The sequence below is a fragment of the Engraulis encrasicolus genome, chromosome 15, assembly GCF_034702125.1.
Source record: "Engraulis encrasicolus isolate BLACKSEA-1 chromosome 15, IST_EnEncr_1.0, whole genome shotgun sequence".
Taxonomy (NCBI): Eukaryota; Metazoa; Chordata; class Actinopteri; order Clupeiformes; family Engraulidae; genus Engraulis; species Engraulis encrasicolus.
In genome coordinates, this window is record NC_085871.1 from 36,004,242 (window position 1) to 36,016,741 (window position 12,500).

At 43.1% G+C, this 12,500-nt stretch overlaps 1 protein-coding gene across 1 annotated transcript in view; it reads left to right on the forward strand.

Moving 5' to 3' along the window:
• The window catches only part of plxna4 (plexin A4), a 512,494-nt gene that overhangs the window by 409,988 nt on the left and 90,006 nt on the right, over positions 1-12,500 (forward strand). The window contains exons 13-17 of the mRNA XM_063217729.1: positions 844-995; positions 3,345-3,462; positions 4,806-4,942; positions 7,344-7,511; positions 9,403-9,496. Of these exons, the coding sequence (XP_063073799.1) occupies positions 844-995; positions 3,345-3,462; positions 4,806-4,942; positions 7,344-7,511; positions 9,403-9,496 (669 nt within the window). The remainder of the gene's footprint in view (positions 1-843; positions 996-3,344; positions 3,463-4,805; positions 4,943-7,343; positions 7,512-9,402; positions 9,497-12,500) is intronic.

Sequence of the window (12,500 nt, forward strand, 5' to 3'; positions counted from 1 at the left end):
ACACACACACACACACTTTATCATCCCCATCCACCCTGCTATATTTAGAGGATGGGTGTTGTCATGCAGGATTTCCTCACAGTCATGGATGTTCACACTGGGAAGGAAAGCAGGTTTCATGGAAAAGGTCTGGTCGAAAAAGAGAGGAAGTACAATCCCTTCCACTTCTTTCTGTTGGCCGTTGCAAATGACATCTCACTACATATGTAGCCTGCATTTGGGATGGTACTTGTACTTGAACACGGCATTTATCCAACACTTGGAGAATTGAATTGAAAGGACCAGTCCACCTCATTTCAAGAAATTGCTCATATGTCCCAGTAAAATATAAGAATACAAATCATTTTAATTTTCATACAAATAGTTTTCATTGCCTAGTTTAACAGTATAGCCAAATTAAGCGTAGCAATGCAAGTCTATGGGAGCAAACAAAACATCATCAAATGTACGCATAAACTACTTTAAAATGAATGTGAAATTCAACAGAGTCCAAAACAGCTATTTAATCCCGTCCTGTGATCATTTGTTGCTTGATGCTAATGCGCCCATTTACTTCCAGTGATTATGCTAAGCTATGCTAATACTTTTGATACCAATAAATCTAAGTACTGAAAACACTGAGAAGAAAATTATATGCACATTCATGAAAAATGCTTGGGAATACTGCAAATATGTGAACATGAAAAAGGGTGGACTGTTCCTTTAACACTCCAGTTGTTTCCAACTCTCTCAGTGTTGAATCAACACAGTCCCAAAGGACATTCACTTCTACTGCCGTACTTCAACCTTGGATATTGTTTTAACCGTCTTTTCCCTCTTCCTTCTGCTCTGTCTCTGGTGCAGATCTCTCCACTAAGAGGGCCTCGTGAGGGGGGAACTCTGGTCACCATCCGGGGGGAGAACCTGGGTCTTCATTTCGAGGAGATCCAGGGGAACGTTAAGGTGGCGGACGTGGAATGCAGACCGGTGCGGGAGGGATACATACCTGCGGAACAGTAAGTTGAAGAGTTTTATTTTTTAAATACTAGTTTATTGTTATTGGTTACAGTACATTGTTGGTGGTTAGAGTTTAACTGATCACACCTTTACATTTTTACAGTATTTACAACACATCATTAAGGTGCATAGTGAGAGAGTTTGACAACATATACTTACAGTGTAGTAGTTTTGGTTGACAAGTACATAGGACTTGAATGTGCTTAGTACTATGAATGCAGAATATCACCTGTTGTTGCATCAAAGTGCACGTTAGAAGGAAACATGAGTCAGACCAGTGTGGACCGGGTATATCCCCACAAGAGCAATAAGCTGGAAAGTGATTTTTCAAACAACACTTAAAGCAAAAAGAAAAGTAATTTCCAGCCAGTAATTTCAATAAGAGCACAACCGAGAGAAGAGTTGGCAGACTCATAATCGCAAAATAGACGTAATTGATTACAGTGGCGTCTATAAAGCAAAACCATGGCACTGCAAGTACTCGGCATGGAAGAAAAATGCACTTAAGAGCTTTTGAAAACTCCCCAAAAACTATGAGCGAAACAAATTGTTCTGTTTTATTTTTTCGTTTCTTGCAAAGAGTTTCTCTGTTATTTCCGCCGTACACTCAATATTAAATTACTCTGAGCAAGGCATAGCTTCAGATAAACAGTCAGAGGATCAGGAAGTGTTCTCCCTGCTTGCTCAAGAGCTTAGTGCCTGTTTTTCCAAACCTCTCTTCTCTGATTAGGCTGGATCAATGGGTCTCTATAACTGTCAACTGAAAAATCCTTTACAAAAAGAGAAGAAAAGATAAAAAAGAAAGTTTCTCTCATGTCTTAACCTTCTCATAAACTTAGGTTCTCTGGGTATTCTGTGTCTACAGTACCTGTGCCTTTTTGTGAAGAACTGTTCTACTCAGGTCCGCTGACAGCTTTGGCCTTGCCCAGGACAAAGTCACCTGAAAGGCCCCCCCACTCATTGTGTAATGAGAACCCAATTCTGGGCCCTCTCTGTCCCTGGGCCCGGGACAACTGTCCCGTTTCCCCCCCTTTGTCAGCTTCCGTGATTCTACTGTCCGTCATGAAATGAATACTATTCAACTCAGTCATCATTATTATTAACATGCCCTTAGTCCCCGTTTCACTTTACCATTGTCAAACAAATTGGTATTGTCAGCTCACTGTATCTTTTGTACTCTATGTTTCAATGTACTCTATGTTCCTTTTCCCACTCAGCTCCTAGTTGTTGTGATAAGCCTCCTTTAAAAAATATTCACCAGATAATTTGTTTTTGACACCTGTCTGGAAGTAAGTGGGGGGTGGGTATGGAGCTTGTGTTAACCTGTCAGTCTCTCCTGCCCCTGCTCTCCACACGTGTAATCACAACAGCAGATAGTAATTTGAAAATAATGATCAGAGTTGTGTTCACTTCCAGGTGTGTGTGTGTGTGTGTGTGTGTGTGTGTGTGTGTGTGTGTGTGTGTGTGTGTGTGTGTGTGTGTGTGTGTGTGTGTGTGTGTGTGTGTGTGTGTGTGTGTGTGTGTGTGTGTGTGTGTGTGTGTGTGTGTGTGTGTGTGTGTATGTGTGTGTGTTTGAGAGAGAGAGAGAGAGAGAGAGAGAGAGAGAGAGAGAGAGAGAGAGAGAGAGAGTATTTTTGTGTTTGTGTTTGTGTGTTTCTCTGTGGGTGGGTGGGTGACTGGATGGGTTTTGTGTGTGCGAGTGTGCCAGCGTGCGCGTGTGTGTGTGCGTGTGTGTGCGTGCTTGCGTGCATGCGTACATGCGTGCGAGTGTGTGTGTGTGCGTGCGTGCGTGTGTGTGGTTTACGTGTATCTGTTTATGTGTGTCTGTGTGCATGTGTGTGTCTGAGCTCAGGGGCCTTTTTTAGTGTTTAGCTCCACATTACCGATTCAATTCGCCTTTGTTTGGTTTCCCACACTGCTGACATCCACACTCTCTCGTCTCCTCGTCTAGTATAACCACATCGTCGCTCCTGGAAAATGAATGCAAATCTGCCAAAACAAGCCAATAGAGGGTCTACATTACACCTGACATATGCTAATCCAATATAATCGTCAGCCATGCGTGAGACCATGAAATGTGATTTCAATACATTGATCTAGTGCAAGCTACAATGGGGGATAACTTTTATTATCTAGATTATTTGTATGTGTTACTCTACATGGTTATGAGTGGTTTTGAACAAGGAAATGTCGGTTTATTCATTTAATGAATTGTTTTCTGTAAAGCAATTCATTAAATAAATAAACCGACATTTCATTGTCCCTTGAGATTGAAAGCATAGGGTCGAGATGATGATGATGGATTTTTAGTAAGGTTTTGCGTGTTTGTTTGTTTGTTTGTTTTGTAGGATTGTGTGTGAGATGGGGAAAGCGGAGAGGAGCCAGTTTGCCGGTGGTGTGCAGGTGTGTGTGGGCGAGTGCAGGCAGGAGTTCATGACCAAGACCTCCAAGTACTACTACTTTGTGGTGAGTATCTCCGAGACTCTTGAGTGCTTCTTTTGCCCACCTCATCTTACAAGCCTACTCCTATAAACACATGCATATTACTAATGTACTTGGATGTGTATATTGCAGTATACACAGGTGCACATGTACACATAATAACATTTATACACACATGCACAGACACACATATGTGTATGCAAACGCACACACATTCATGCATACATGCACGCGCGCGCGCACGCACACACACACACACACACACACACACACACACACACACACACACACACACACACACACACACACACACACACACACACACACACACACACACACACACACACACACACAGTTAGACTCATTTCATCTTAAAGAGGTAATCTTCATGGGAATTTAACTAACACCACTTTGCCAATAAACACCCCAGCTCAGCTCCTCAATGTTCGCATATGCACCGCAAACCCAACACACACAGACACAGACGCAGACGCAGACACACACACACACACACACACACACACACACACACACACACAGACACACGCACGCACACACGCACACAAACACACACACACACGCACGCACACACATTCACACACACACACACACATACACACACATACACACACAATACACACTACACACACTTACTCCCCATTCCATGGTCATAAAAAAGGCAGCTTTTAACATCCATCTCTCCCCCTAGTCCCATGTTTATATACGAGTCCAGGGGCATGTATGCATATATATGGGGCCATTTAATCACCACTGGGATTCCCATGGCAGGCTCCTGTGGAGGAGGCGCAGGGCGGCGGAAGAAGCCACAGTTGCTGAACTCACACGCTGTAATCATTTCCCAATCATGCTCCTCATTTTACGCCCCGTTATCAATTTTATACATACATTAATGGCTTTTATCTCCGCCACATGGAGGAGGGTAATTGGATTATGGTGATATGCCGTGACTGTAGCCATAGCCGTACAGTAGCTGTGGATGGAGAAAAAAACGAAGAAGCAGAACTAGATTGAGAGTAAAAAAAAAAAAGTAATAACACAGATGTAGATGAAATAGATGTAGAAAAAAAGGATGGCAGTACATAATGATTGGCTTGCTGAAATGAAGGTGGTAGTAGTGGTTGGAAATGACTACTGGTGTGATTTTTTTACAATTATTTTACAGATTCAATTCAATTCCGTTTTGTTTATTTAATAGACTCATGTCTAAAACCACACAAGACGGACCGATGAAAGCAAGCTAAATTCAAAGAAAAGTGAATGCGATTGGTGGATGGATGGCTTTTTTGATGTGTCTGATTGGAGGATTCCCCGCCCCTTCATCCCACCCCACCTCTCCTCTCCTATAGGTTCCCCGTCTGCTCTCCCTCAACCCAATGCGAGGACCAGTTTCCGGGGGAACCATTGTCAACATCACCGGGAGCAACCTGGATGCCGGCAGCAACGTGTCCATCACCTTCAAGGACCAGACGTGCACCTACCAAAGGTATGCACCGTACCCATACCGTTGATGTTCACTGTGTAGGATGGTGGCCAGAGTAGGTATTGCCACTATGCTGCTCTTTGAAACTTGTCTTTTCACAAATATTTACAAAGTAATAAACTAATATTTACCAGTATGACCAACGTACAGTAAGTTTTGCAGCTAAAAATGTCTACTTCTGGAAATTCAAAATGGCGGACAATGGAGAAGATCCCCCTTTTCATGTATGTAAAGTGCAATTTTCCAGAGTCATAATGAATACTTGGAATTTAACAGTGGTGGTAAGGCAACATTTGTGAATGGGCAGTATAAATAGTATAATTTCTGGAAATAAACTACTAAAAAATATTACACAGTGCACCTTTAAGATGTCATGACATCTGATAAACCCCATGCAGCCCTGAGCAGCAACAACCTGACAAATCACTGATATTGTCATCACCAACACGACTGACCCAGGCACAGCCAGAGATCAATAAGGACATTAAGACTTAAAATAGTTTCTGATGCCAAATCAATAATGCCAATAACCATCACTGGCTGTTCCCACTGAGGTCGCAATCTTGTCAGCAACCCCCCGGTAAAAGTGAAGGATGGCTGTAGCATTGCCTTGTTGAAGGGTTGTCAAGCAAAAAAAAAACCTCCACTCATACTTGCAATGCCATTAAAGCCCATGGCTATTTCTTTTATTAAATTCATACATCTTGTGTGAACCACAAATGTGTTGAACCGGGATTGATTTGCGTATCAGAGGGAAAAGGGCACGCATGTTTCTGTGGCATGTGTCCTCTGTAGAGCTCATGCGTGTATGATACGTTCTTCAGGCATACTTTATGCAAATGAATTCATTCCTGGTCGTGTGCTACGCATATACTGCACATATTATATATGTGATCGGTAGATATAGCCAAGGGGGATCATGGAGTACAAATAGGCAAAGTGTTATGCCAGGATTAGAAAGCAAACTGATGACCTTGATGCTGTTATACTGTAGCGTTTGGCTTCATTGGTTGAGAGTGACATTGACAAATGTATATACTGTATTTATTTGTGTATTATTGAGATGTCAATGAACAAAAACATTGAAAATTATCCACTCATTATTTTGAGTGCTGACATTTTCCCCATAAATCAAACTATGTTGACCCACACAAATGAATACAGTATATACATTCATATTATATTTATATTATTATATTAATCATTAGTATGGCATTATTATAAAATTATATTATATTATAATTATATGATTACATTATATACCATAACTTTGTCTTAATATCATACTAATACTTGTACATGCAGTGCATTATTGATTTTAATGTAAAGAAATCATGTAGCACTACCTGTACATCGACTCTCAGCTTCTTCTCCATGCTAGTCTGACGTGTACTTACACCAGTGATTGTCAGCCAGGGTCCCGTGGCACCCTGGGGTGCTGCACGCCCCCTTCAGGGGTGTTGCGGAAACGTGGCTGACACAGTATGTGAATTTGACCTAAATAGATAAATAATGTAATATAATTCATATTTGTCTAAATTAATAAATTAATGCTTAGTTAGTTAAATCTTTCATCTACCATTTACGCACAATAAAGTAAATTTAGATCACCACAGTATGACCTTCATATAGCCTGTCTGAGATAAAGCTGCAACTTCAAACGTCTCCAAATGTCTTACTTTTTTAGGCTTGTGTGGTATCGGATGCGATGCCATGTTACGGCTTGTTGGTTTGGGGTGACTTGAGATTTTTCATGAATTGAAGGGGTGCCTTGCCTATAAAAAGGTTGAGAAACACTGACTTACACTATACATGTTGATGGATGGCTGATTGGTTTCCTCAATTACAAGTCACTTTGGATGAAAGCATCAGCTAAGTGTAATATAATGTAATGTAAGGAGAGAGAGAGAGGAGGCAGCATACAGTAAAGAGAGTTTAGAAAGAGGAAACATTAAGTGCACATTATCGTTTTCCAGTAACCTCACCCTGTTCCTCTTCTCTTCTCTTCTCTTCTCTTCTCTTCTCTTCTCTTCTCTTCTCTTCTCTTCTCTTCTCTTCTCTTCTCTTCTCTTCTCTTCTCTTCTCTTCTCTTCTCTTCTCTTCTCTTCTCTCCTCCTCTCTGCTCTGCTCTGCTCTGCTCTGCTCTTCTCTTCTCTTCTGTCCTCACATCCCCTCTTCCCATTCCCATTCCCATACCCATTCCCATTCCCTCCCCTCTCCTCCCCTCCCATCTCCTCTCCTCTCCTCTCCTCTCCTCTCCTCTCCTCTCCTCTCCTCTCCTCTCCTCTCCTCACCAACCTTCTCCTCTCCTCACCTGTCCTCTCCTCTCCTCTCCTCTCCTCTCCTCTCCTCTCCTCTCCTCTCCTCTCCTCTCCTCCCCCTGTCCTCACTCTCTCTCATGCAGGAGGGCCGGAGTGTGGATCACCTGTAAATCCCACACCGCCCCCAATGGTGTGGGCAACGTGACGGTGTCGGTGAGCGTGGACAGGGCCCACCTGCAGAGGGACCTGCGCTTTGAGTATGTGGAGGACCCCACCATCATCAAGCTGGAGCCAGAGTGGAGCATCTTCAGGTAAGGGAGAGGGTGCAAGACCAAGACCCGAAGGCCTCATAGCCCCAAAATGTGGTTCTAGTTCAGTATAGAAAAAAACATGCACATCCGTCTCAAACAAAAATATTCTGGGTGCAGGACCAACAAAAGTCACATGAAGATAGAAAATAAAGTCCGCACACCAGGCTCCCGTTTCTTTACATGTAATGTCACGTTTCGGGCAGCATGCCCTTCAGCATGCCCTTCATTATTTTCTATTTCCAAAATATGGTTCTCCAAACAAAGTGGTCCTCTGGTGGCATCTTTATGCAACTTTACCAACCAACATTGGTAGCAGATGTTGTTTGGGCACTTCATCACTGTTGGTGGACAACAGGTTTTTAATCAGAACTGAGAAAGATCAACAGCTGGGATATTTCTTTAATTATTATCTAACAGTATCTAGTAATTACCCATCTACATAAGTGTAGGTGGGTAAAAATCATGTTGTTGCCTAGCAACATTGCTCAAGAAGTGTCCCCACACATATAGTACAGTAAGCTATCGCCCCCTGAAGAGTGAGACAACTGTTATATCTTGTTTTTGTTCTGAAAGCACTCATAGGTCTCAGAGAGACAGAGAGCTGTATACAAACTTCGTTAGCCATAAGGTTGCGTGTGCTTGTGTTTTCGCTTCACCACATTTTATTAACACATCTGGATTCCCAATTAACACTGCAAATAGGATGCCTCAGGGGCATGTTTCTGATGCATTAGCAACTTCCTGGCAAGTAGCTTAGAAGCAACAACGAAGCAGTTTTTCACCCTGAAAATAGTTCCCAAAATTGTGTGATTCGTCAACTTATATGACACCTTTGAATTTACCTTATGTGCACTTGGGAAGTTTCAGCGAGCAGCGCACGTCTTTGTAGTTTTATATGAGATAGTACGGTAACGCTTTATTTTAGGGATACATCTATTAGCACTAATACATACAATTATCCTGCATAAGTAACTTGTAAGGCATATACAAAGCAAAATCAAACATTTGTTAGGCATGTATTCGCAAATGTCTTGTTCATGCAAAATAAGGGATTTATAACCAATTTAACCTTAGTAAGGACCTAGTAGGCCTCAGCATTTGCTTAGTACATGCCTTACATGATACTTATGCAGGCATTAACCCTATCCAGACCGGGGGGGGGCTAAAAGTGCCCGCACCAACTTTGATGTCGTATAATTCCTTAACGACTTAAGCTATGACTACGAAACTTGGTGACTTTTCCTAAAATTTTGTTGGCTACAGTTTAGTACCAAAAGATTATGTTTATCATTTTTGACGTTGCCATGGCAACGGTTTTCTTACAGGTATGTCTGACCAAAAATCACTAATCTAAGTCTCATTATTGTTCCTTTTTCATATTTTTTGTTATTTCCATTAGCATCAGACAACTTTGTGAGCATTAAAGTGGTCTGAAGCATATAATCATTAAAATTTAAGTGCATTACCTAAATTTGATGGAAAATACATTATGGCGATATTTTAGGCATTATAATCATATGATGTCATAATGACGTCATAATACCAGATAATGACACAAAAATTATGTCAGTCATAGATGTCCATATGTAGATCATCTCCCCAAAGTTTGGTGGTCATACCGTATTCCGTTCATGAGTTATGAGGGGGGGGGGTCAAAAGAGCCCCCCCCCCCAGGCCCAGGAATGCCAAAAAAGCCCAGTCTGAATAGGGTTAACATTGTATGTAGTAGTGCTAATAGATCCCTAAAATAAAGTGTTACCGATAGTTCCACTGGCAAGCTGTTGGGCACAAAAGCTTTGTTTTGGCTATTGGTTTTTAGTTAAAGCGTTGCTTTACCTACTGCCTTGTGATTTCAACTTGCTCTGGGTGTGTGTGTGTGTTTTGTTTACAGTGGGAACACACCAGTGACAGTGACTGGAACCAACCTGGACATCATTCAGAGTCCCCTCATCAGAGCCAAGTACAAGAACCTCGAGACTATTAATGTGAGTCAAGAAAGCCTCAGACTTCACACACGCGCGCGCACACACACACGCACGCACGCACGCTCTCTCTCTCTCTCTCTCTCTCTCTCTCTCTCTCTCTCTCTCTCTCTCTCTCTCTCTCTCTCTCTCTCTCTCTCTCTCTCTCTCTCTCTACTCTAGACAAGATCATTCAGTGCTCAATCAGACCTCTGTGCAGACAGTCTTTTTTCCGAGGGCCTTGGTGGCTGCCCTCATAGCAGGAGACCCAATGAGCAAAAGGCGCAGGCTGGAGATGGTGCTGCTTAGAGGAAGAAGAAAGTAGAGCCAGGGGCAGAGGGAGGTGAATGGGGAGCATATTCCAAGAAAAAAGAGAATGAGAGAGAGAGAGAGAGCGAGAGAGAGACTGCAGGAAGCGTGTCCTGTGCAAAGAAAGAATAACAGAGTGAAATGAGGAGGGAGAAAGAGGGAGTGTTATAAGAGAGGCTGTAGGGAGTTGAGATGGGACCGTGAAAAAGGAAGAATAATAGAAAGGAGTAGGAGAGAGAGAGAGAGAGACAGACAGACAGACAGACAGACAGACAGACAGACAGACAGACAGACAGACAGAGTGAGAGAGACTGAGGGAAGAAAGGGAGAAGGAAAAAGAGATGCCAGGCCTTGCCAACTGTGACAGCCATGACCCATCTGCTCCACACACGCACGCACGCACGCACGCACGCACACACACATGCACGCACGCACACACACACACACACACACACACACACACACACACACACACACACACACACACACACACACACACACACACACACACACACACACACACAGCTCAACAACTGTCCCCTCTGTCCCTTTTCTCTCAGCGGACCGAAACACACACACACACACACACACACACACACACACACACACACACACACACACACACACACACACACACACACACACACACACACACACACACACACACACACACATATACACACACACATACACACACACACACACACACACAAACACACACACACACACACATAACAGAAAAAAAAACTCTTATAAAAGAAGGAAACTTTTGACACGGGCGAGGGGAGATCACATTACAGTCCCCACAGAGCAGGCAGGCACACTGTGGGAGCGCTGTGAGGGCTTTGAGGGGAACGTTTTCTCTCTCTCTCTCTCTCTCTCTCTCTCTCTCTCTCTCTCTCTCTCTCTCTCTCTCTCTCTCTCTCTCTCTCTCTCTCTCTCTCTCTCTCTCTCTCTATCTATCTATTAGACAGGTCATCAGCTGGGAAAATTAGGCCTTTCGTCCTACCGCACTTTTCTCTGTGGATTACTGACCAGAAGCCCTATTGGAAGAAATGAAAACATGGGGCCACGTCAATTTTTGCTCAGAATTCAATATGGCCGCCATTTTCCAAAATGACTTGTTTTCATGCATTATTACATTGTACTATAAGGTGATATTCATGAACAATTAACAACTTTATGCACTATTCTGTCCTATTTCCTTACATACATGTTTACAAAGGTTGACTAAACTAAAACAAATTAAAATAAAGTTGGCCACCTTGAAATATCCAAAGGAAAGTGCTGAAAATAATGATTGAAATGCACATAGAGAGTCTATGGCTGGGAAAATTAGGCCTATTGTCCTGTCAGGGTTTTCACAGTGGATTACAGACCAGAAGGCCTATTGAAAAAGAACTTGGGGCCATCTATGTCCTCCAAAATTCAAAATGTTCTGTTTTTTCAGAATGGCAGACTTTCACACATTTTTCTCAATACTGAAAGGCCATAATTATCAACATAGATTACATATTTTTCAGTTTAAAATTGTCCTATCTCCTTACAGACGTGAGTATAAACGTTGTCAAGAAAAAGGCATGAATATATTTATCTTGGCACTTTGAAATATCCAAAGGAATGATGTCAAATGATTGAATTTCACAAACACAGTGGACTGCTGAAAAAAAAGGCATATTGTCCTGCCAAACTGTGTGTGTGCGTGTGTGTGTGTGTGTGTGTGTGTGTGTGTGTGTGTGTGTGTGTGTGTGTGTGTGTGTGTGTGTGTGTGTGTGTGTGTGTGTGTGTGTGTGTGTGTGTGTGTGTGTGTGCCTGAGTGCGCTTTTTTCAAGTGTGTGTGGCCAGTGTGCTTCTTACACTGACATAGACACAGTAGACCGGGGGTGTGTGTGTGTTGGGGGGTAGGCGGGACCGAATGATGTGGAGGATAGGGGGGATGAAAGTAGGGGTGAGCGGGGATAGGGGGGCAGAGTGGGGGGTGGGGGGGACTGAGTCGGGTTGAATTAGGGGGTGGGGGGCAAACTTTTCACATTGGATGGGGGGTGGGCGAGTATTTTGTGGGGGGGGTGGGGGAATGAGTCAGGTGGGCAGAATAGTGGGGGGTGAGTGAGGGGTCGGGGGGGCAGAGTAGCATGGGGAGGTGAGTGAGGGGGTTGGGGGGCAGAATAGTGTGTGGGGGGGAGATGAGTGAGGGGGTGGGCGAGGCAGAATAGTGTGTGGGGGAAAGACACTGTATAGCAGGGGAAGGATGAGCGGGGGATACGCGGGGATACGCGCGGACACACACGCACACTCACCCTTGCTTTGTGCAAAAAAATGTAGGCCTGAAAAACTTTTGGTCAGTAATCTAATGTGAAAAGTTTGGCAGGTCAATAGCCTTTTTTTCAGCAGTCAACTGTGTATGTGTAATTCAATCATTTTCTGACAACAATCCTTAGGATATTTCAAAGGGGCAAGATATATATTTACATCATTCTGTTGCCAACCTTTTTATTCACATCTGTAGATTGGATATAGGACAGAATTTCACTGAAAATAGGTTGCCTTTATTGATAATTATGGTCTTAAGGGCCGTACACACACGTCGCTGCTATTTACAAGCTTCTCGCTTGCTCGCCTACTCGCTTCTCTACTATCATGGAACGTTCGCTAAAAGTTCCCGCGGCTTTAATTGCCAATGGACAGGCGAGAAGTACCAAACTCTTCTTTCCAATTGGTT